The sequence below is a fragment of the Ranitomeya variabilis genome, chromosome 8 (assembly GCF_051348905.1).
Source record: "Ranitomeya variabilis isolate aRanVar5 chromosome 8, aRanVar5.hap1, whole genome shotgun sequence".
Lineage (NCBI taxonomy): Eukaryota > Metazoa > Chordata > Amphibia > Anura > Dendrobatidae > Ranitomeya > Ranitomeya variabilis.
Window position 1 is genome coordinate 203,728,118 of NC_135239.1, and position 26,451 is coordinate 203,754,568.

The 26,451-nt window shown below is 43.4% G+C and overlaps 1 protein-coding gene across 11 annotated transcripts; it reads left to right on the forward strand.

Annotated features, from left to right (window-relative positions):
- The first annotated feature begins 4,327 nt into the window (after nucleotides 1-4,327).
- On the forward strand, nucleotides 4,328-26,136 carry TTLL3 (tubulin tyrosine ligase like 3). 11 transcript variants are annotated; one of them, XM_077276326.1, is made up of 16 exons: nucleotides 4,364-4,477; nucleotides 7,534-7,625; nucleotides 8,840-8,906; nucleotides 9,092-9,196; nucleotides 9,616-9,716; nucleotides 10,545-10,716; nucleotides 18,612-18,673; nucleotides 18,897-19,025; nucleotides 20,545-20,659; nucleotides 20,915-21,016; nucleotides 21,303-21,492; nucleotides 22,830-22,978; nucleotides 23,315-23,558; nucleotides 24,099-24,534; nucleotides 24,839-25,445; nucleotides 25,699-26,135. In XM_077276326.1, exons 2-16 carry the CDS (start codon nucleotides 7,587-7,589, stop codon nucleotides 25,914-25,916), a joined length of 2,736 nt encoding a protein of 911 aa, XP_077132441.1. In that variant the 5' UTR covers nucleotides 4,364-4,477; nucleotides 7,534-7,586; the 3' UTR covers nucleotides 25,917-26,135. The 11 variants fall into 11 exon arrangements, with proteins under 11 accessions (XP_077132438.1, XP_077132441.1, XP_077132446.1 ...); XM_077276331.1 differs by having other exon boundaries at nucleotides 7,534-7,616; XM_077276327.1 differs by lacking the exon at nucleotides 4,364-4,477 and adding an exon at nucleotides 4,505-4,521.
- Nucleotides 26,137-26,451: the final 315 nt, after the last annotated feature.

Genomic DNA, 26,451 nt, shown 5'->3' on the forward strand with positions numbered 1-26,451 from the left:
TACGCTTGTTTTGTTGTACAGTGTTATGTATGTAGCAAAATAGGGGGCAGTATTACAGCAGTTACTATGTACAAGAATATAATTACTATAATACTGCCCCTATATACAAGAATATAACTACTATAATACTGCCCCCTATGTACAAGAATATAACTACTATAATACTGCTCCTATGTACAAGAATATAACTACTATAATACTGTCCCTATGTACAAGAATATAACTACTATAATACTGCCCCATATGTACAAGAATATAACTACTATAATACTGCTCCTATGTACAAGAATATATCTACTATAATACTGCCCTTATGTACAAGAATATAACTACTATAATACTGCCTCTATGTACAAGAATATAACTACTATAATACTGCCCCCTATGTACAAGAATATAACTACTATAATACTGCTCCTATGTACAAGAATATAACTACTATAATACTGTCCCTATGTACAAGAATATAACTACTATAATACTGCCCCATATGTACAAGAATATAACTACTATAATACTGCTCCTATGTACAAGAATATATCTACTATAATACTGCCCTTATGTACAAGAATATAACTACTATAATACTGCTCCTATGTACAAGAATATAACTACTATAATACTGCCCCCTATGTACAAGAATATAATTACTATAATACTGCTCCTATGTACAAGAATATAACTACTATAATACTGCCCCCTATGTACAAGAATATAATTACTATAATACTGCCCCTATATACAAGAATATAACTACTACTAGATTGTGGCCCGATTCTAACGCATCGGGTATTCTAGAGTATGCATGTCCCCGTAGTATATGGACAATGATGATTCCAGAATTCGCGGCAGACTGTGCCCGTCGCTGATTGGTCGAGGCAACCTTTATGACATCATCGTCGCCATGGCAACCATTATGACATCTAGGTCGATACTGTGCCCGTCGCTGATTGTTCGAGGCCTGGCGGCCTCGACCAATCAGAGACGTGGGATTTCCATTATGACATCATCGTCGCCATGCTGTGCCAGTCTCTGATTGGTCGAGGCCTGGCGGCCTCGACCAATCAGAGATGTGGGATTTCCAGGACAGACAGAAAGACAGACAGACAGACAGACAGACAGACAGAAAAACCCTTAGACAATTATATATATACTAGACTGTGGCCCGATTCTAATGCATCGGGTATTCTAGAATATGCATGTCCCCGTAGTATGTAATTCGCGGCAGACTGTGCCCGTCGCTGATTGGTCGAGGCAACCTTTATGACATCATCGTCGCCATGGCAACCATTATGACATCATCGTCGCCATGCTGTGCCCATCTCTGATTGGTCGAGGCCGCCCGACAAACCGTCGACCACTCCATATAAGGTATGGTCTACAAACCGCCGACCACTCCATATAAGGTATGGTCTACAAACCGCCGACCACTCCATATAAGGTATGGTCTACAAACCGCCGACCACTCCATATAAGGTATGGTCTACAAACCGCCGACCACTCCATATAAGGTATACTGTTTGTAGACCATACCTTATATGGAGTGATTTCCAGGACAGACAGACTGTCTGTCTGTCTGACAGACAGACAGACGGAAAAACCCTTAGACAATTATATATATATAGATAGATAATACTGCCCCTATGTACAAGAATATAATTACTATAATACTGCTCCTATGTACAAGAATATAACTACTATACTACTGCCCCTATGTACAAGAATATAACTACTATAATACTGCTCCTATGTACAAGAATATAACTACTATACTACTGCTCCTATGTACAAGAATATAACTACTATAATACTGCCCCCTATGTACAACAATATAACTACTATAATACTGCTCCTATGTACAAGAATATAACTACTATAATACTGCTCCTATGTACAAGAATATAACTACTATAATACTGCTCCTATGTACAAGAATATAACTACTATAATACTGCTCCTATGCACAAGAATATAAGTACTATAATACTGCTCCTATGTACAAGAATATAACTACTATAATACTGCTCCTATGTACAAGAATATAACTACTATAATACTGCCCCTATGTACAAGAATATAACTACTATAATACTGCTCCTATGTACAAGAATATAACTACTATAATACTGCCCCTATGCACAAGAATATAACTACTATAACACTGCCCCTATGCACAAGAATATAACTACTATAATACTGCCCCTATGTACAAGAATATAACTGCTATAATACTGCTCCTATGTACAAGAATATAACTACTATAATACTGCTCCTATGTACAAGAATATAACTACTATAATACTGCTCCTATGTACAAGAATATAACTACTATAATACTGCCCTCTATGTACAAGAATATAACTATTATAATACTGCTCTCTATGTACATGAATATAACTACTATAATACTGATCCTATGTACAAGAATATAACTACTATAATACTGTCCCTATGTACAAGAATATAACTACTATAATACTGCCCTCTATGTACAAGAATATAACTATTATAATACTGCTCTCTATGTACATGAATATAACTACTATAATACTGCCCCTATGTACAAGAATATAACTACTATAATACTGCCCCTATGTACAAGAATATAACTACTATAATACTGCCCCTATGTACAAGAATATAACTATTATAATACTGCTCTCTATGTACATGAATATAACTACTATAATACTGATCCTATGTACAAGAATATAACTACTATAATACTGCTCCTATATACAAGAATATAACTACTATAATACTGCCCCTATGTACAAGAATATAACTGCTATAATACTGCTCCTATGTACAAGAATATAACTACTATAATACTGCCCCTATGTACAAGAATATAACTACTATAATACTGCTCCTATGTACAAGAATATAACTACTATAATACTGCTCCTATGTACAAGAATATAACTACTATAATACTGCCCCTATGTACAAGAATATAACTACTATAATACTGCTCCTATGTACAAGAATATAACTGCTATAATACTGCTCCTATGTACAAGAATATAACTGCTATAATACTGCTCCTATGTACAAGAATATAACTACTATAATACCGCCCCTATGTACAAGAATATAACTACTATAATACTGCCTCTATGTACAAGAATATAACTACTATAATACTGCCCCCTATGTACAAGAATATAACTGCTATAATACTGCTCCCTATGTACAAGAATATAACTACTATAATACTGCCCCTATATACAAGAATATAACTACTATAATACTGCTCCCTATGTACAAGAATATAACTACTATAATACTGCCCCTATGTGTGAGAATATAACTACTATAATACTGCCCCTATGTGTGAGAATATAACTACTATAATACTGCCCCTATGTACAAGAATATAACTACTATAATACTGCCCCTATGTACAAGAATATAACTACTATAATACTGCTCCTATGTACAAGAATATAACTGCTATAATGCTGCCCCTATGTACAAGAATATAACTACCATAATACTGCTCCTATGTACAAGAATATAACTACTATAATACTGCTCCTATGTACAAGAATATAACTACTATAATACTGCCCCTATGTACAAGAATATAACTACTATAATACTGCTCCCCTGCTATTTGCAGTTTCAGCGCACACAATTGCTGCTGATTGTCAGTAATCACCGTTTTCGTGAGGAAGTGGTTGTAAACGTTTCACCACTATTTTCTATGACTTCTGCTGCTTGGAATTTCCTTCTGTGAATCAACTTAAAAAAATAAAATAGAAATCCTCTGCAGTCAGGAGGTTTTATTTGATGTGGTGCAATCGACGTCCTATTGATGATGGGGGAGGTGAGTTGTCGCCGTTTTGTGGATGGATATTTTGGAAATTCCAATGTCGGTTTTCTGGTTTATATACAATAAATAATATGGACCTTGGTCACCATGTTTATAACGGCCCCGCTCCACTTTTTCTGACATATTCTTCTGCCATCTATAAAGGAAAAAAAAAAAAGGCGGTTTCCCTCCCAGAACAAAGTAATTTAACTCTTTTAACTAATATATTGTAAAATAAGAATTTTTTTTTTTTTTACTGATGGCGACTATTGCGCTCCGGAATTGCAATCACAATAAGTGATCCCCGCTAACGTTAGCCTATAGGGGTCACACAAAACAATAGTGTGAACATACGCCCCCTACAGGTGAACATCTACGGCCACTCTGGTCTACCGGGATCGAAAAGTACTAAAATCACGGCCTAAAAGAAAACCTAGCATAGTTACCCATAGCAACCAATCACAGAGCAGCTTCTGTTTTTCCAGAGTAGGTAAATAAATGAAAGCTGAGCTCTGATTGGTTGCTATGGACAAGGCGAGTGCTCCTGTCGGTTACTATGTGAGGCCTAGTGAACCGCTTCCTCCTGTCTGCCTGAGACAAAATGACTCCAGAAAGAGGAACTGTCAGCAGGGTCTGATGCTGTGTGACCGCCATACGGGGGTGGGGTGTAATAGCGCGATGGTTGGTAGAGAAAGTGACACAATGTACAGTAATGTCCTATAAGGCTGATTATTATTAGGCCCGGGCTTCACTGTGGTTTACTACGTGCGATGGTGGCACAAGTAGAAAAGGCGGGAACGCTAAAATCACTCTGAAGGTATAATAATTATCACCGAAGCACCGGATATGTGACAATAAGGCGATTGCCGTAATGGGGGAGGGGGACTTGTGTACGCTGTGACCAGCCGGAGCTGAAGAGATATAATCCATTGCTCTACTGTAAGGCCACGGCGCTGACGATGGGAACAGAGCGCCAGAGAGTTTTGGAATTGGGCTGCAGGTCGCCAGTGCGACCAGCAGCTCTCCGACACCGCCTGACCAGTGCGACCAGCAGCTCTCCGACACCGCCTGACCAGTGCGACCAGCAGCTCTCCGACACCGCCTGACCAGGATAGACCAGAAGCTAGCCCCATACATTGTAGTCCCCAGAATAGCCAGAAGGTGGCAGCGCAGCATTGTACTAATAGCAGGAAAAAAAAAAGTGTAAAGTTTTAGTTACTGAACAGCGTTTCTTCCTAGAGGTATATTATTATTATTTATTATTATTTATTATTATAGCGCCATTTATTCCATGGCGCTTTACATGTGAGGAGGGGTATACATAATAAAAACAAGTACAATAATCTTAAACAATACAAGTCACGACTGGTCCAGGAGGAGAGAGGACCCTGCCCGCGAGGGCTCACAGACTATGCCACACGTGCCCGTGCCACTAAGTCCCTCTGATGCTCCATGAGGGTGAAGGGATTTCGGCAACCCCCATTAAAGTGAATGGGATAGTCGCTGAATAACACATTTTGACCAGGGGTGCCCAGACTTTTACATACCACTGTACTTTATTCATGTTTTGTACATACATACTTTTTTTGTACATTATTAGTATTTGAGCTAAAAAGTCAATATTTAAATTGATGGGATTTTGCCTCGTACGGTTTTTTTTTTTTACACTTCTATAAGGTTAGGGACCATCATCATTTATTATTTTTGCCCAGATTATGGCGGTGATAAGGTCTGAGGTTACACCGAGTTCATACATTGTGAGGAGCCGTCAGGTGAATTACAGGGCTGCCTCCATTTACTGCAGGAGGAGAAGGATTGTGTTTCCTGGTTTCCCAGGAGATTGTCACCAAGGCAACAGCAAACAGAAGGGGACGGATTACCCCGGGATCCTGCCTTCATGTCATGTGCAGGAGGACAAGGGCGCTGCAGCACAGTGCAGAACCTCAGCTCTGCACGCAGAGGGGCGGCACAGACCCCCATGGCGGTGCCTGCTAGATGTGCCATGTACTAATGTGCCCGGTAAGATGTCGCCTGCATAGACCGCTGCTACATTGTGTCCTGCTATAGACGTATGATAGTGGCTGTCACTGGATATCTGATACGCGTCCTGTCACTTTGTCACAGGGAGTAATCTTAGTTGTAAGAGTAACTCGGTATCTGACAGATCCCAAATTTTCTTCAAGTTTGCAAGTGATCTCTGGGTCATTCTTCAAGTCGCCCAGTGCAATTATCTGATAATTTGTTACAAGGGACTTTTATTTATGCAACGACCTGATATTTATTGACTGCTGAAATGTTATCTTTTTTTTATTGAGTTATTGAGATGCATCTTCTTCATATTTTCTCTGCTAATACTTTCACTAAAGAAACAAAACATCTTAAAAAAAGTGATTGTGGCTTCTGTAGACAGGATTATTATTGATCTTAATGTAAACGCCGTATGCAGTGAGCTCCCCCTAGTGGTGGCTACAGGAAGACCAAACTATCATTTATATGTATGCAGCTCCAGATCCAAAAAAACAAAGCTATAAGGATAGGATTGGATAATTCGAGGTGGAAGGGGCTCCATCCATTGTCTAAATGAAGGCGTGCTGCTGCGTGAACTACTTGTAAAAGTTACACCATTTGTGACATTTTGGTTGGAGATTTTTCCGGATCCACAGAGACTCGGTACTTCTGGGAGTAGTAGATCTCCATGGAGTGCCTGCGGTATATTGGAGGTTCACAGATCTGTCTACTAACGCAATGATCTGACCTGACAAGTGCTAGGATGTGTTCACAGGTCGCAGAAATGCAGCAGATTTGCAGGCAGGACATGTTCAGAATATCAAAGATGCAGCAAAGTGGATGAAATATTAACCAGACGCTGCGGAAAAATGTATCTGCGCTTGCATTGACCTGCGGTGCCGAGTCTGCAGCGTGTCAATTATTCATGTGGAATTTCACAGTGGAATTTACTTTCAATTGTGTAGGGTGAAATCTGCAACCATTTTTTTTTATCCCATGTGGATGTACACGAAGTCAGAGGGCTGACTAATGGTTCCCCCCATATCTCACCTCTATGTAGATTGGCCCCATGGCAAACCTCAATATTGGCCCGATCCCCCACTGAAATCTCCATCATTCTGATTTAGATCAATATTCTTGCCAACATTGTAATGCCATAAACCCATCTTGGAGGCAGGATTTGCATAAATGCCACCCCTTTTGCAGGCATGTTTGTCCTGGTAAAATTAGCACCGTTGGTAGCTATGGAATATATCTGTATTTGGAAGAAAGGATTGGTTTTAAGTTTCCTATTTGATAAATGATAGAATTTTGGCTGCCTGCAGTCACCACTAGGGGGAGCACACTGCACATGCATTCATACAGCTAGCATTGGACTCAATAGGAGCAGTTTACATCTGCATACAGTAAGCTCCCCCTAGTGGCAGCTGCAAGTATTGTCAGGGCAAGTAGTTCAGTTTTGAGCCATTAGTAGTCGTGCTCCATGTTTCTATAGCAGGTTTGTCGCTGATTATATAACATTATTAGCACAATTGCAGCTTCCACCCAGCTTTCCCAGATTCCGGTGGGGAAAGCTGAATAGCACTGCCATATTGTCTCCCAGATATAACTAAAGAATCTGACACACAAGGAAAATGATTTATAAGGTTGGAGCTGCCCTTTAAATCTTCCCATCCCCTGCAATAACCACGTGTCTATCCTGCACACAGCCCCGTCCTCCCGGTTAGGAACCTGATTGACAGATCTGTCGCTACGAAGAACAATGGTTGCCGCCAGCGCCGCTGTCACCATGGTAACCCAGGTGAACATTCTTTTATGTTTGTATATAAAGGGTAACAATTGACGATGTGCTCTGCGATCGCTCGGCTTAAAGTTTATCTGCCACCTACACACTGCGGGGGCCGAGACTTTCAGAACCGGTGGCAAATGGGAAAATAGTCCTGGCACGGAGGCCGACGCCGATGTTAGGAACTTCATTCTGGCTCTGATATAGGTGTGTGCTCGATTCAGGGGCCCCATAGAATCAGATTTACTTCTGTCTCCATTCATTCTGTGCTAATCTGCTGTAGCTGCCTATGCAGAGCGCAGCAGTGGAGAGGAGTTTGTCATCAGTTGCTGTACTCCGCATAGGCAGCGACTGAGATGACAAAGCTCACTTCATTGTACTGAGCCTGGTCTTGCAGTAGTTGTGATTCCCAGCTGGGACAACCCCTTTAAGAGATGACCACCCATTCATAGTGCTATCAATAATACTCTCGCAAAACTTAACGATTCCACCCAAGATTTCCCACATGAGTGGGTGCATGTCCTCTACATGGCCCTCCCTCGTTGGACTCTAAACAGGTTTTCCCTTATTATAAAAAAAACACGAATGCTTTCTCCCAGAAACAGCACCACTCCTTCCCTTAGGATGTGTGTGGTATTGCAGTTTGACTCTGCTCAAGTCAATAAGGTTGCTCTGTAATACCGGACACGACCTGTTGCCAGGCGTGGTGCTGTTTTTGAAGATAGCAGCCATGTTTTTTTGACCTGTTTAATCACTTTAGACAGAGCAGGAGCAACAGTAATGAAGAGCGGGGAAGAGCGATCACTTTGCCCTCGTGTTAATTCCGCACAGCACCAAGCTGTATTTTGCAGGCCTGATTGAACTACCATCAATCTAGCACTTTCCTGATGTCCTGGGGCCTTAATATAGTGGGCGCGGGGTACAAAAATACCATAAATGTCTCCATCCAGAGCCTTTAGGTGCAGATCGGGCACTGGTAATTCTGTATCCCCCAAGTAGAAATATATGACAAATACTTCACAAACTTCCCACCATTAGGTGGCGCAGTTGAGACGACCACTGTATAATATGACCGCACCTGCTGGGGTTTTTGACTCCGCTTCTGACTGTTCTAATTTCTTTCTCATTCTTTTTATCTTGAATATTTTTTTTTTACTAACCTGAATATAATTGGACACTCTTTATTGGCATCTTATATATATGCAATATGACCGTAGATTATTCCACAGCCCCAGCCCGAGCCTGAAACCCAGGAGCTGGAGGGAGAAAACTTTGAAAAAGCTAAAACTATTGAAGGTAATTGGCTTTAATTAAAGTCACAAAATATATCGTATTTTTAAAAATCTGCAGACAGTCACTTTAAATATTAAAGGGGAACCTATCCTAATTTTCTAGACCTCCGCACAACACTGGGTAGTTTTACTTTTTGTTTGCAATGCAAAATTTTGCTTTAACCCATTATTATTTATTTTTTTTTTTAGGAATATCCAGAAGACCGCGGACCCAGAGTGATGGGCACGAGAGAAAGTCTAATGGAAACCTTAAAAAGAAGCCGCATTCTGCGACTGAGAAGCACAAACAAGACGGTAAATGAGCTCTAGGGGTCGGGGAAATCTGCGGTTCCGTTCCCGTCAGGGCATTAGTGTATGGCCTAGATATGGGCCTCTGTAATAGACCTACATTTCACTGGTGCAGGTTGTAGAAAGGGTCCTGTCTGTATAGTGATAGTGCTCCTGGCCCCAATATAAGGCTTCAACCACTGACTATTCAGTATCCTCCAGAAAAGAGCATCTCGTCCCCTGGAGGACCCGGCCCCCATTGATTATAATAGGATTGGTGTAATGCTTCACTTCCCCTGCGGGGGCAACGCTGAGAAATCACTGTGACCTGCAGATCACCAGGGATCATACTTTTTAATTATTGTGTAATAAATGAGGATTGACAATGGCAGATCCTGTTCTCGTCCTCCCGTACATACACGCTGACATCTCTTGTGCGCCCACAGTGACGGCTGCCGAGGGGCGAGTGCGCAAGATGGTCAATAGCACCATGATTAACCCGGATCGCCTGAAACTTGCCAAGCTCCTGGTGGAAAAAGCAATTAAGGTCAGCGAAGTAGGAACCCTATTAGCCATTTATTTGTGAATGGGTTTTTTCCCCCCCACAAACAGCGCCACTCCTGACCAAAGGTTGTGTCTGGTATTGCAGCTTAGGATGTTCTCAAGATAAATCTTGAGGATTGTGCAGCTCCTCTGACTTCTTCTTGCTTCCGGGGGGGCGGTGCGCTCTTTTAAATTGACAATTTGGGCCAGCGGCATGTTTTAATTGCTGTCTCCGATGCAGAGCCCGGCTGAATCAATCATAGGAGACCGACCACCGCAGATAGGTGGCTGGTAATTGGGGTAACAAGCAGAAAAGTATAGATATGGGTTCCCATTAGTGGGACCGGCGTCTACTAGCATGGCCGTCTCTTTAGGACAAAGAACGGGGGTCTAACGTCTGGAAACCCACCAACCCTGAGAACGAGAGGAACACTCAGCTACAGCACCGCCCTAGTAAAGTGAATGGGGCTGGCAGCAGAGTAGGTGGCTGGGAGCGCCACTGGGCAGGAGTGGAAAATCAGTGGTATAGACCCTTCATTGTCAGCATTAGAGGGGTCCCAGGGTTCAGACTCCCATTAATTAGATCTTAGAAAACATGGCATGACCTTACGAGATGGGAGAACCCCTGAGAGACTCAGGTGACCGATAAGGGGCCCGTATCCCGACGTCCAAGCAAGGGCCCAGACCACCATCAACCCACGACCATCAGTGTCCTCTGGTGGGCCCACATTCTATTTCCATCAGCTAATATTTGTGGGGGGTTTTTTCCATTTTCTTTTAACCTTTGTCATTTATTCCCATTACCCCCCCTCCCCCCCAAAAAAAAAAACAGCAAAAAAAAATATTCAGCATTCACGGCCCCTACCCCGTGATACGTCATTGTCTGCGCAGCCGCGGATGGGTGGAGAAGAAGCTGCCCAATGTCACAAAAGCTTCCCGGAAAAAGGGAAAAGATGAAGAAAATGAAGACGATGACGGGGATGGAAGTGGAAATGATGATGACGGTACGTAAAATGGGAAAATAAAGGGCGATTCTTATCGAATCTCAGAACACAAAAAAAAGCAGTAAAACGTTTTTTTACAGGGAGGTGCAATATATGAATCAGCATTTATCAGACATTATAGTGCAGCGCCCCAGAGTTCTGGTCGTTGCAGTAATGTCATTCTTCCACCAGGGGGAGTGATGTTACGTCTGAAGGCAATAAAGGAGATCTCTTTATCAGGTAACACAATGCATGCAACATGTTCACACTCCAGACCAGAAGGGGGAGCTCTAAGCCTGTTTAAGGTGAACTCCCCTATAAAAACATCCTGATCTGGAGGGAAAAGGAGTTCAGAGTTCAGTTCCTGTCGGGAGGACAGAGGAAGGAGTTCTGGAGCCTGAAGTGCTGCAGCTCCTGGAAGAAGACACTAAAGTGAACATATTGCAGAGAGTGTGCAGGAAAGCAGAGCACAGGAGGGGAATATCAGAGGGAGATCAGCCAGGAGCAAGCTGCTTCCCTCTGAGGCGCAGAATCCGGTAGCCAGAATACCGAGGGAGTAAGGATCTCTACGCTTTACTTCAGAGACTGGCAGGACAGCTAATTCCACGTTACCTGCCCGACCCATACCCAGGAGGCACGGCGGCAACTTGTGGGGGCTGGGGCGTGCTAGAGTCCCTGTAAAAAGCCTCAGGCCATCAGTCATACGGGTTGTTCCTATCCATCTGGGGGACAGAGAGAACATCTAGAACACCAACGTCAGTTGTGAGGACCTTACCGAGAAGCTCAGCAGGGAGGTACTACAACATCCAGGCGCTAGAGGAAGGCTACTGATTTCCACCTGGATAAGGGGACTCTGGATTTGGCTCCAGACCGGCCGGACTCTGCCTACCCTGTGATCTGTACCCTGGACTGTGGATGCTGAAGCCTTCAGTAAAGGTAAAGAGACTGCAACCTGGTGTCCTCGATCTTCACTGCGCCTCTCACCATTCACCATCTACCTTACTGGGAAGCCCTGGGGATACACTTCACCTGTGGGAAGGTATACCATCTAGCTGCCATCACATCACCCCAGCAGACCCCTAAGCAGCGTCGGTCACCGTGACCGCATACCACAGGTGGCGTCACGAACATTAAGACCTTTCCCCCATTTTACAACGGACGCCCCTAAGGCCACGGACCGGGTCAGCCACCGTGACATCCCCACAGAGAACCGAAGGACCCGGTACCGAGTACCCCATTGCCCTACTGGGGGCGCTCCAATTGCTCTGTCACATAAATATAAAAGAAAAAAAAAGTCAACCGATCCATTAATTGAATGAAGCCCAGCATCTCCTCTGCTTTCAGAACTCTGCCGCTTTCCTGTTAGTTCTCAGGCTGCCACCTGCACACGTCTCTGCCTGTTTAGTTGCTCTGCTGCGCTGCATTGCAACCGATATAGTTTTTTTAGCTGGTAATATAGAGTAAGGGCCCGCTCCACTGGCATATAATACGGAGGAGTGCAATGCGAGAAAACCACATTGTACTCTGACCAATGTTATTAAATAATTCAGTGCTTATTTGCGAGTTTTTTCGCAGCTTGGATCAGACTGAGCCATGGGGTTAGTAATGCAGAAGTGTTGTGAATTTGGATTCTGGGCTCCCCCGGTGGCTACTGGTGGAATTGAACTTGTGACATCATCTTCCCTGTTCACCTGTTCTGATTAGATCTGGGTGTCGCTATATAACCTGGCTTCTCTGTTAGATGCTTGCCGGTCAGCAATGTTATCAGAAGCCTCTCTGTGCTTGTTCCTGCTCCCAGACATCTACTAGATAAGTTGGACATTCGTCCATGTTTTGTTTTTGTATTTTGGTTCCAGTTCACAGCTGCAGTTTCGTTACTGTGTCTGGAAAGCTCTTGTTGATCAGGAATTGCCACTCTGGTATTATGAGTTAATGCCAGAGTCCTAAAGTAATTTCTGGATGTGTTTTGTTAGGGTTTTCTACTGACCATGAAAGTATGCTTTCTGTCTTCTGCTATCTAGAAAGCGGACCTCAAATTTGCTAAAACTATTTTCCTGCTGCGTTTGTTGTTTCATCTCATATCACCGCCAATATATGTGGGGGGCTTCTGTCTCCTTTTGGGCATTTCTCTAGAGGTGAGTCAGGTCTTATATTTCCCTCTGCTAGCATTATTTAGTTCTCCGGCCGGCGCTGGGCATATAGGGATAAAAAGTAGGACATGCTACCTGGCTACTTCTAGATGATGCGGTAGGTTTAGTTCATGGTCAGTACAGTTACATCTTCCAAGAGCTTGTTCCTATAGAGGCTTATGCTAGTTCTCTGGCCATGGAGATCATGACAGTTTGACCGGCCCACTAAAGGGTTAAAATCCTTGGCTGAGAAAGGAGAGAAATAAGAAGTCTGCTGAGAGTTTTTTTTTTTTTTTTTCCTCTGTGCTCTTAATTGGATCACTTGCCAGTCTGTCTATGCTGCAGTCTTTCTTTTTTTTCTCTCTCCTTATAATCTTTGAATGGCTTTGTGTTCACCTGTTAATAATGGATCTTCAGAGTGTAACTGCAGGTTTGAATAATCTCACCACGAAAGTACAAAATTTGCAAGATTTTATTATTCATGCTCCGGTATCTGAGCCGAGAATTCCTTTGCCGGAATTCTTCTCAGGGAATAGATCTAGCTTTCAGAATTTTAGAAATAATTGTAAGCTATTTTTGTCCCTGAAATCTCGTTCTGCTGGAGACTCTGCACAGCAGGTTGGGATTGTGATTTCCTTGCTCCGCGGCGACCCTCAAGACTGGGCTTTTGCATTGGCACCAGGGGATCCTGCGTTGCGCAATGTGGATGCGTTTTTTTTGGCCTTGGGCTTGCTGTATGAGGAACCTCATTTGGAACTTCAGGCAGAAAAAACTTTGATGTCCCTATCGCAGGGGCAAGATGAAGCTGAAATTTACTGCCAAAGATTCCGTAAATGGTCTGTGCTTACTCAGTGGAATGAGTGTGCCTTGGCGGCTACTTTCAGAGAGGGTCTTTCTGATGCCATTAAGGATGTTATGGTGGGGTTCCCTGTGCCTGCAAGTCTGAATGAGTCCATGACAATGGCCATTCAGATCGATAGGCGTCTGCGGGAGCGCAAACCTGTGCACCATCTGGCGGTGTCCACTGAGAAGACGCCAGAAAGCATGCAGTGTGATAGAATTCTGTCCAGAAGCGAGCGGCAGAATTTTAGACGGAAAAATGGGTTGTGTTTCTATTGTGGGGATTCTACTCATGTTATATCAGCGTGCTCTAAGCGTACTAAAAAGCTTGATAAATCCGTTTCCATTGGCACTTTACAGTCTAAATTTATTTTGTCTGTGACCCTGATTTGCTCTTTGTCATCTATTACTACTGACGCCTATATCGACTCTGGCGCCGCTTTGAGTCTTATGGATTGGTCCTTTGCCAATCGTTGTGGGTATGATTTAGAGCCTTTGGAAACTCTTATTCCTCTGAAGGGGATTGACTCCACCCCATTGGCTAATAATAAACCACAATACTGGACACAAGTAACTATGCGTATTAATCCGGATCACCAGGAGACTATTCGTTTTCTGGTGCTGTATAATCTACATGATGATTTGGTGCTAGGATTGCCATGGCTGCAGTCTCACAACCCAGTCCTTGACTGGAGAGCTATGTCTGTGTTGAGCTGGGGATGTAGGGGGACTCATGGGGACGTACCTTTGGTGTCCATTTCATCATCTATTCCCTCTGAAATCCCTGAGTTCCTGTCTGATTATCGTGACGTCTTTGAAGAACCCAAGGTTGGTTCACTACCTCCGCACCGTGAGTGCGATTGTGCTATAGATTTAATTCCGGGTAGTAAATACCCAAAGGGTCGTTTATTTAATCTGTCTGTGCCTGAACATACTGCTATGCGAGAATATATAAAGGAGTCCTTGGAAAAGGGACATATTCGTCCATCGTCATCTCCCTTAGGAGCCGGTTTTTTCTTTGTGTCAAAAAAAGACGGCTCTTTGAGACCATGTATTGATTATCGGCTTTTGAATAAAATCACGGTTAAATATCAATACCCATTGCCGTTGCTGACTGATTTGTTTGCTCGCATAAAGGGGGCCAAGTGGTTCTCTAAGATTGATCTCCGTGGGGCGTATAATTTGGTGCGGATCAGGCAGGGGGATGAGTGGAAAACCGCATTTAATACGCCCGAGGGCCACTTTGAGTATTTGGTGATGCCTTTTGGTCTTTCTAATGCCCCTTCAGTCTTCCAGTCCTTTATGCATGATATTTTCCGCGATTTTTTGGATAAATTTATGATAGTGTATCTGGATGATATTCTGATTTTTTCGGATGACTGGGACTCTCATGTCCGGCAAGTTAAGAGGGTTTTTCAGGTTTTGCGGTCTAATTCTCTGTGTGTCAAGGGTTCTAAGTGCGTTTTTGGGGTTCAGAGAATTTCCTTTTTGGGATATATTTTTTCTCCCTCTTCCATTGAGATGGATCCTGTCAAGGTTCAAGCTATTTGTGATTGGACGCAGCCCTCTTCTCTTAAAAGTCTTCAGAAATTTTTGGGCTTTGCCAACTTTTATCGTCGATTTATTTCTGGTTTTTCGGATGTCGTTAAGCCATTGACCGATTTGACTAGACAGGGTGCTGATGTTGCTAATTGGTCCCCTGATGCTGTGGAGGCCTTTCAGGAGCTTAAGCGCCGTTTTTCCTCTGCCCCTGTGTTGCGTCAGCCTGATGTGGCTCTTCCTTTTCAGGTTGAGGTCGACGCTTCTGAGATCGGAGCTGGGGCAGTGTTGTCGCAGAAAAGTTCTGACTGCGCCGTGATGAGGCCTTGTGCCTTCTTTTCCCGTAAATTTTCGCCCGCTGAGCGGAATTATGATGTTGGGAATCGGGAGCTTTTGGCCATGAAGTGGGCGTTTGAGGAGTGGCGCCATTGGCTCGAGGGGGCCAGACATCAGGTGGTGGTATTGACTGACCACAAAAATTTGATTTATCTTGAGACCGCCTGAATCCTAGACAGGCGCGCTGGTCATTATTTTTTTCTCGGTTTAATTTTGTGGTATCGTACCTACCAGGTTCTAAGAATGTTAAGGCGGATGCCCTTTCTAGGAGTTTTGAGCCTGATTCACCTGGCAACTCTGACCCCACAGGTATTCTTAAGGAGGGAGTTATCTTGTCAGCTGTTTCTCCAGACCTGCGGCGGGCCTTGCAGGAGTTTCAGGCGGATAGACCGGATCGTTGTCCGCCTGATAGGCTGTTTGTTCCTGATGATTGGACCAGTAAAGTCATCTCTGAGGTGCATTCTTCTGCGTTGGCAGGTCATCCTGGAATTTTTGGTACCAGGGATTTGGTGGCAAGATCCTTCTGGTGGCCTTCCCTGTCACGAGATGTGCGAGGCTTTGTGCAGTCTTGTGACGTTTGTGCTCGGGCCAAGCCTTGTTGTTCTCGGGCTAGTGGATTATTGTTGCCCTTGCCTATTCCTAAGAGGCCTTGGACACACATCTCGATGGATTTTATTTCAGATCTGCCTGTTTCTCAGAAGATGTCTGTCATCTGGGTGGTGTGTGACCGTTTTTCTAAGATGGTTCATTTGGTTCCCCTGCCCAAATTGCCTTCTTCTTCCGAGTTGGTGCCCCTGTTTTTTCAAAATGTTGTTCGTTTGCATGGTATTCCTGAGAATATCGTTTCTGACAGAGGAACCCAATTTGTGTCTAGATTTTGGCGGGCATTTTGTGCTAGGATGGGCATAGATTTGTCTTTTTCGTCTGCTTTTCACCCTCAGACTAATGGCCAGACCGAGCGGACTAATCAGACCCTGGAGACATATCTGAGGTGTTTTGTGTCTGCTGACCAGGATGATTGGGTTGCTTTTTTGCCATTGGCGGAGTTCGCCCTCAATAATCGGGCCAGCTCTGCCACCTTGGTTTCCCCGTTTTTCTGTAATTCGGGGTTCCATCCTCGATTTTCCTCCGGTCAGATGGAATCCTCGGATTGTCCTGGAGTGGATGCTGTGGTGGAGAGATTGCATCAGATCTGGGGGCAGGTGGTGGACAATTTAAAGTTGTCCCAGGAGAAGACTCAGCTTTTTGCCAACCGTCACCGTCGTGTTGGTCCTCGGCTTTGTGTTGGAGATTTGGTGTGGTTGTCTTCTCGTTTTGTCCCTATGAGGGTCTCATCTCCTAAGTTTAAGCCTCGGTTCATCGGTCCGTATAAAATATTGGAGATTCTTAACCCTGTTTCCTTCCGTTTGGACCTCCCTGCATCCTTTTCTATTCATAACGTTTTTCATCGGTCGTTATTGCGCAGGTATGAGGCACCGGTTGTGCCTTCCGTTGAGCCTCCTGCTCCGGTGTTGGTTGAGGGTGAGTTGGAGTACGTTGTGGAAAAAATCCTAGACTCCCGTGTTTCCAGACGGAGACTCCAGTATCTGGTCAAGTGGAAGGGATACGGCCAGGAGGATAATTCTTGGGTCACTGCATCTGATGTTCATGCCTCTGATCTGGTTCGTGCCTTTCATAGGGCCCATCCTGATCGCCCTGGTGGTTCTGGTGAGGGTTCGGTGCCCCCTCCTTGAGGGGGGGGTACTGTTGTGAATTTGGATTCTGGGCTCCCCCGGTGGCTACTGGTGGAATTGAACTTGTGACATCATCTTCCCTGTTCACCTGTTCTGATTAGATCTGGGTGTCGCTATATAACCTGGCTTCTCTGTTAGATGCTTGCCGGTCAACAATGTTATCAGAAGCCTCTCTGTGCTTGTTCCTGCTCCCAGACATCTACTAGATAAGTTGGACATTCGTCCATGTTTTGTTTTTGTATTTTGGTTCCAGTTCACAGCTGCAGTTTCGTTACTGTGTCTGGAAAGCTCTTGTTGATCAGGAATTGCCACTCTGGTATTATGAGTTAATGCCAGAGTCCTAAAGTAATTTCTGGATGTGTTTTGTTAGGGTTTTCTACTGACCATGAAAGTATGCTTTCTGTCTTCTGCTATCTAGAAAGCGGACCTCAAATTTGCTAAAACTATTTTCCTGCTGCGTTTGTTGTTTCATCTCATATCACCGCCAATATATGTGGGGGGCTTCTGTCTCCTTTTGGGCATTTCTCTAGAGGTGAGTCAGGTCTTATATTTCCCTCTGCTAGCATTATTTAGTTCTCCGGCCGGCGCTGGGCATATAGGGATAAAAAGTAGGACATGCTACCTGGCTACTTCTAGATGATGCGGTAGGTTTAGTTCATGGTCAGTACAGTTACATCTTCCAAGAGCTTGTTCCTATAGAGGCTTATGCTAGTTCTCTGGCCATGGAGATCATGACACAGAAGTGTCTGTCAGAATACCATTTCTGGGGCAGCTGATAGCGTGTCTTATTAGTCTGGGAAGTATACATAGACCTTCCCAGTCTATCAATATCAGCAAGCAACTGCCTGCTGAGCCTTTGCTGTCTATCAATATCTGCGACCAGCTGCCTGCTGAGCCTTTGCTGTCTATCAATATCTGCGACCAGCTGCCTGCTGAGCCTTTGCTGTCTATCAATATCTGTGACCAGCTGCCTGCTGAGCCTTTGCTGTCTATCAGTATCTGCGACCAGCTGCCTGCTGAGCCTTTGCTGTCTATCAATATCTGCGACCAGCTGCCTGCTGAGCCTTTGCTGTCTATCAATATCTGCGACCAGCTGCCTGCTAAGCCTTTGCTGGTTATTAATAATAGGGGGAACCCCTCATTTTTTTTCAGGGCACCCCCTTTCTAAATAACCAGTAAAGGCCAAGGAGACAGCTGTGAGCTGATATTAATAGGCTGGGAAGGTCCATGATTATTGAGCCCTTCTTCCCGGCTCCAGGGTTCAGAATTTCGGGGATTTTTTTTGTTTATTTTTTAGAGATGGAACTAATGAATAAACTGCTGTGCATTCATTCCCCAGATGATGATGCCGAGGAAGAGGAGGAGAAAGATGAGGATCCGGATGGCACCTATGATCTAATGGTAAATGTCAGGGCATGCTCAGACAGCCAGGGGGGAAATAAGCAGCTGTATATGCCGACACCTATCATCTGAGGCAAAAAAAAAAGGAATACTCCAATAATGGATCATTTAGGACAGATATTTTCTGGTCCAGGCCAAATGATCCAATGTCCTGGAACAACAGAAGTCAGCGATTGCATCTTGTAACTACGCATTTCTCCCCCTTTACGTTCTGTCGTTTCAGTCGAGACTTGTCCGCAACGAATTGCCCTATTTCATCTGGACAACCAGGCGAGATGCGGTGGACTGCAGGTTCCTGAAGAAGGATCAGATGATGAACCACTACGCCAAAGCTGGCTCCTTCACCACCAAGGTGGGTCCAGAGTATTGGCCGGAGCGTCTTAATGGGTGGGTTCCCCTTCGAACACAATTTTACCTATAGATATAACATGTATAAATATTATTTCATGGTTGCCTTTGGAAACAGACTACAAGCTTGCTGTCAGACACAACCCTTACAGATTAGCTAAGTTCTAATAATGCTTTGAAGTTTCCCTACATAATTACAGCCTTAGCCGCTTACTGACATCGGACGGAATAATACGTCCAACGTCAGCACCACTGCTTTGAGGTGGGCTCTGGCGGTGAGCCCACCTCAAAGCTGCAACATGTCAGCTGTTCAAAACAGCTGACATGTACCTGCAATAGGCGTGGGTGGAATCGCGATCCGCCCGCGCCTATTAACTAGTTAAATGCTGCTGTCAAACTGACAGCGGCATTTAACAAGCACTTTCGGCCATTGGGGGTCATGTGATCGGGGGTCATCGGTGCGTTGACATAATAACCAGAGGTCTCCTGAAGAACTATAAAGTTGTTGATGCCAGATTGCCATGAGTGCCCCCCTGTGGTCGGCGCTCATAGCAATGCTGTAATTCTGCTGCATAGGAGCGATCTGAGCATCGCCCCTATGTAGCAGAGCCGATCTGGCTATGGCAGCTTCTAGCCTCCCATGGAGGCTATTGAAGCATGGCAAAAGTAAAAAAAAAAAAGTTTTTTAAAAATATGAAAAATATAAAAGTAAACATAAAAAAGTTCAAAATCACCCCCCTTTCGCCCCATTCAAAATAAAACAATAAAAAAAAATCAAACATACACATATTTAGTATCGCCGCGTTCAGAATTGCTGGATCGATTAACAAAAAGGATTAATCTGGTCGCTAAACAGCGTGGAAAGAAAAAAATTCAAAACGCCAGAATTATGTTTTTTTGGTCGCCGTGACGTTGCATTAAAATGCAATAACGGGTGATCAAAAGAACGTATCTACATCGAAAAGGTATTAAAAAAGTCAGCTCGGCACGCAAAAAATAAGCCTTCACCCAACCCCAGATCATGAAAAATGGGGACGCTACGGGTATCGGAAAATTGAGCATTTTTTTATTTTTTAGCAAAGTTTGGAATTTTTTTTTTTACTGCTTAGATAAAAAATAACCTAGACATGTTTGGTGTCTATGAACTCGTACTGACCTGGAGAATCATAATGGCAGCTCAGTTTTAGCATTTAGTAAATCTAGCAAAATAGCCACACAAAAAACAAGTGTGGGATTGCACTTTTTTTTGCAATTTCATCGCATTTGCCCGTTTTCTAGTACACGACATGGTAAATCCAATGGTGATGTTCAAAAGTACAACCCGTCCTGCAAAAAACAAGCCCTCACATGGCCATATTGATGGAAAAAGAAAAAAGTTATGGCTCTGGGAAGGAGGGAAGCGAAAAAACAAAAACGCAAAACCGAAAAAAGCTCCGGGGGTTAAGTTTGAGGCTTCTAACAAGCAATGTTTTTTATGGTACTGATTTTTAATAGGCTCCTTCATTCTGTTATTTTAACTTCAGGTCGGTCTCTGCATGAATTTAAGGAACCTTCACTGGTTTGATGAAGCCGACCCGGATTCTTTCTTCCCTCGTTGCTATAGACTGGGTGCAGAGGATGAGAAGAGGTCATTCATTGGTATGGTTAATGGGCTAGTTAAAGTGGTAGTCTCTCTTTTCCAAAATCAGCGCCACCCCTGTCCATGGGTTGTGTCCGGTATTGCAGTCTGCCTCAATTGAAGTTACTAAGGTGCAATACCATACCCAGCCAGTAGACAGAGGGTGGCGCTGTTTTTTGGAATTTTTCCTAATTCTATATACCCCTTTATTATATAGTAATCTGTATATCGCAATCATTCAAAGCATATGAGCAATCTCACGTGTTGTGTTTTAGAGGATTTCTGGCTGACGGCAGCTCGGAGTATTCTGAAAAAAGTGGTAGGAGGCGAATGGCACCGAACTCCAGACACCCAGGAGAACACGACGAATATGAATGGTGAATAGCGGGATAATAAGGTGCACGGCTTTCGGGTGGAAATGGGGGCAGAGTTTGCCATTATCTAAGTTTTTAGCCTTTGAATGTAACATAGAATGTTCTCGTTCACTGACATACGGTAGAGATCTTGAAAATAGTAAAGAATTAGAACACAGTATGTGAAGGTGCAAAGCAGCCCATTATACACATTGAATTATCATTTATTTTGCTCCGCACACAACCCAAGTTCTCTGCCACCAATAAACCCCATAACGAAAAATGTGCTGAACTTAACTACTACTTATAGATAACAAAAGAAGGAGCAAGAACCGCGGAGGTTGTGTCCCAGCTCACGTCATCACCACCGCCATCAAAGCCTGCGACTTCTATCTGAACAGCCTGGAGCATAACGACATCGACGTAGAAACAGCTTCAACCTCCATAATGACGGACGCATCATGGGAAGAATTCCTGCAGAGCTATTACCAGGTCATTCAGTAAGTGAATCGGAAAGAAATAATGTCATTTCTGCTGGTAAATAAAATACTGCCCCCTGTGTACAAGAATATATCTACTATAATACTGCTTCTATATACAAGAATATAACTACTATAATACTACCCCTGTGTACAAGAATATAACTACTATAATACTGCTCCCTATGTACAAGAATATAACTACTATAATACTGCCCCTATGTACAAGAATATAACTACTATAATACTGCCCCTATGTACAAGAATATAACTACTATAATACTGCCCCTATGTACAAGAATATAACTACTATAATACTGCTTCTATATACAAGAATATAACTACTATAATACTGCCCCTATGTACAAGAATATAACTACTATAATACTGCCCCTATGTACAAGAATATAACTACTATAATACTGCCCCTATGTACAAGAATATAACTACTATAATACTGCTCCTGTGTACAAGAATATAACTACTATAATACTGCCCCTATGTACAAGAATATAACTACTATAATACTGCCACTATGCACAAGAATATAACTACTACAATACTGCTCCTATGTACAAGAATAAAACTGCTATAATACTGCCCCTATGTACAAGAATATAACTACTATAATACTGCTCCTATGTACAAGAATATAACTACTATAATACTGCTCCTATGTACAAGAATATAACTACTATAATACTGCCCCTATGTACAAGAATATAACTACTATAATACTGCTCCTGTGTACAAGAATATAACTACTATAATACTGCCCCTATGTACAAGAATATAACTACTATAATACTGCCCCTATGTACAAGAATATAACTACTATAATACTGCTCCTGTGTACAAGAATATAACTACTATAATACTGCTCCTGTGTACAAGAATATAACTACTATAATACTGCCCCCTATGTACAAGAATATATCTACTATAATACTGCTCCTATGTACAAGAATATAACTACTATAATACTGCTTCTATATACAAGAATATAACTACTATAATACTGCTTCTATATACAAGAATATAACTACTATAATACTACCCCTGTGTACAAGAATATAACTACTATAATACTGCCCCTATGTACAAGAATATAACTACTATAATATTGCCCCTATGTACAAGAATATAACTACTATAATACTGCCCCTATGTACAGGAATATAACTACTATAATACTGCCCCTATGTACAGGAATATAACTACTATAATACTGCCCCTATGTATAAGAATATAACTACTATAATACTGCCCCTATGTATAAGAATATAACTACTATAATACTGCTCATTATTGACGCTGATACGTGTGTTGATTCAGACGTCCCATTTATCGTCCTGCAGTGACGGCGCATCCATTGAACATTCATCCTCCTATATGGATCAGTGCACTTACTTATTGCAGCAGTTGTCTGACGTAAATCCGCAGTTGGATATTGAAGGAGACAGAAATATCTGGATTGTGAAACCAGGTGCCAAATCCCGGGGAAGAGGTGAGACCTAGTTATTAACACCCGGGGGCGCTGGGTGATTGGATGTGGCCACCATTAAAGCTTTCATAAGACTTGTCACCGACTTGTCAAATGTGAAGCAGAGTAGAGCAGAAACATTTCCATAATGAAGCAGATTTCCGTAAAGTGGAATAACGAGGCACGGGAGAGCGTTAATGACGGCCATATTGTCCCAAAGTGCACTAATTTCTAATGTACGTATCTAAATTTGGTTGAGTTGGATACAAACGTTCTGTATACCCAGGACGTCTCCTGATGGTACAGCTCCTCCTGGACGCCTCTACCTGCTGGTCATGTAACGTGGCGTCTTCTCCACAGGTATTATCTGCATGGATCACTTGGTGGAGATTCTGAAGTTGGTGGATTGTGATCCCATGATTGTCAAGGACGGAAAGTGGGTGGTTCAGAAATATATCGAGAGACCGCTCCTCATCTTCGGCACCAAGTTTGACGTGCGTCAGTGGTTCCTGGTGACGGACTGGAACCCTCTGACTATCTGGTTCTACCGGCAATGTTATGTGCGATTTTCATCACAACCATACTCCCTAGATAATCTAGACACGTAGGTTAGCTTGATATACCAGTTCTTATTTCTTAAGATGGTTCGCTATGGTGTCTCATCACCACCGAGATGTTATCACTTGCACTGCCTAGTAAAAGGGTTTCTCAAGAGAGTCCTGTCTTTTGCTTAGGTCTTCATTCCTTTAAAATGTCTTCTTCATTATCTTTGCACTTGTCCTTGCTCTTGTTGCCCATGTTGTTTTCCCTTGGCATGCTCCTATTTTCTCCACTTAACAGGGTCATGTCAAAAATATCTCCAAAATATGCTGAAACTTTAGCCTGGCCATATGTGGTACAAGTAGAAGGATCTCGTTTCCAACTTTCTCTTGTAACTTCTCATTCATGGTAATATTGAGTCTTCACCAAAGTCACCAGTCATTTATGGAAAGGTCAGGCTTGTAGACATAAGGTTACACAGAGCCTTGACATCTCATGAGTGCTGCTACAGAAACAGACATTATCATAGACCATGAGATGTCTTGTAGGACATTTCTCTAAGAAGGATCGTGATTGTCTCACATGGTCATTATCTCTTCTGCAGATCCATCCACTTGTGCAACAACTCCATACAAAAGAACTTTGAGAACTCCCGCAGTCGTCACCCTCAGGTGCCCGCCGATAACATGTGGTCCAGCGACCAGTTCCGGACGCATCTCCAACGGCTGGGAGACAAGCGAGCCTGGGATGAGGTCATTGTGCCCGGGATGAAGGCGGCCATCATCCATGCCATGCAAAGTGCCCAGGATGTAGTAGAGTTCAGAAAAAGCAGTTTTGAGTTGTACGGAGCAGATTTCATGTTCGGAGAGAATTATCAACCATGGTTGATAGAGATCAATGCCAGTCCAACCATGTCACCATCCACAGTTGTGACCTCCAGGCTTTGCGCTACGGTTCAGGAGGACACTTTGCGCGTAGTGATCGACCGGAAGTACGATCGCAACTGTGACATTGGCGGCTTCGACCTCATCTTCAAACAGGTAAATCCGATAGTCTCGATGGGAAAGGGATCACTGCATGGCAAAGCAATAGCCGAATTTGGCAATTTGCTAGCCATTGGGATACATTGACCTTTGGTGGCACATGAATGGGGTTAATTTTTCCCAAATGGGGAAGAATAAAAGGTGCAGTTATATTCTGTTGGTTGGTAGCCTGGGTGAAACGACAAATTGAGGGGTGGATCTGTATATCTCTACAAGACAGATCTGCAGTGGTGGCTTTCATAGCCGTCATATCTCAGAAACATAGAGGAAAATACTACATCATATCTCCGTCTTATTTCAGCCCGCGGTAGATATGCCTCAATATGTCGGAATCAATTTATTGGTGGAAGGTTCCATGGTAAGAAAGCCTCGTGCTCCTCTCAAGAGACCTCTCAACGGACCCATCAATGTCGGCTTCTCTCAACCGACCAACCAAAGATCCCTCTCCATGATACACAGCAAGACGTCAAACACAACCTCGCTCGTTGGGAACCAAGATCCTTCCAGACAACGGACAACAATCCCATATTCCACATCGAAGTCCTTCTGGAGCACACAACACCCTCACATGTTAAAAAGGGCAAAGACCACAGTGGTTGGGAAAGAAAACATAGCCATAGCGGAATTAAAATGTGGACAGGACAGCGTGGAGCTTGTAAGACTGTCCAGCAAGTTGAGGTCAGAGAATAAGGAGATGACCAAAGCGCTGGTGCATGGGAAAAGCGTGTCCAAAGGAGCAGTGTCCCAGCTCCATCAGCGTCTGCTTGCTGCTCCCAAACTGGGATTCTCGGAGAAGCCGCCATTAGTGAAGAACCTGGCCAACCAAAGGGATGGGATACACCTCGACTTGAAGCTCTCCAGCCTTGACCTTGGAGAAATCCAACTCCTTAAAAGCTTCGCAAGGACAGGTAAGGAAGATTTTCCTTGGAAAAGTGATTAATGTATTTACTTAATGGGCTCAATGGTGATATTCAGACTACCTCTGACTCCAATACACAATTCAGCTCACTGATCATAGTGATGTCCTGCAGCTGCACAATTGTAGCGCACACAGCGCACGTAGTATACACTATACTGTCTGCAGGATCACAGCAGGTAGATACAGGATAGAAGCCATATGAGTAGCTACTATATCATTTATTTTTTCTTACTCCATATCAGGACTGGAACCCCAGCGGATGCCATGTTTGTTCTGTAAGGGAGCTTCTTCAGTAAGCACTACCCTGCGTGCAATGTGCAACTGTACCCGGGCCTCCAAGCTTCTAGCCAAGCCCCTCCAATTCCAGCTCAGCAAAGGAAGCAACCTCAGCAAGTTCCACGAAGGGGCAGAACCTCTCACAGCCCGGGGTACGGCCATCCTCACCTCACTGCTGCTCTGATCACTATGGACAAAGACACTAAATGGCTGAGGCTTATATCCAATCTGTGCCCCGAGTGTAATTTTACAATGAACCATTCTGACAACTATTTCTACTCCTAAGTTCTATTTGTAATAAAATGTATTCCAGAGCTGCACTCATTATTCTGCTGGTGCAGTCACTGTGTACATACATTACATTACTGATCCTGAGTTACATCCTGTATTATACCCCAGAGCTGCACTCACTATTCTGCTGGTGCAGTCACTGTGTACATACATTACATTACTGATCCTGAGTTACATCATGTATTATACCCCAGAGCTGCACTCATTATTCTGCTGGTGCAGTCACTGTGTACATACATTACATTACTGATCCTGAGTTACATCCTGTATTATACCCCAGAGCTGCACTCACTATTCTGCTGGTGCAGTCACTGTGTACATACATTACTGATCCTGAGTTACATCCTGTATTATACCACAGAGCTGCACTCACTATTCTGCTGGTGCAGTCACTGTGTACATACATTACTAATCCTGCACTGATCCTG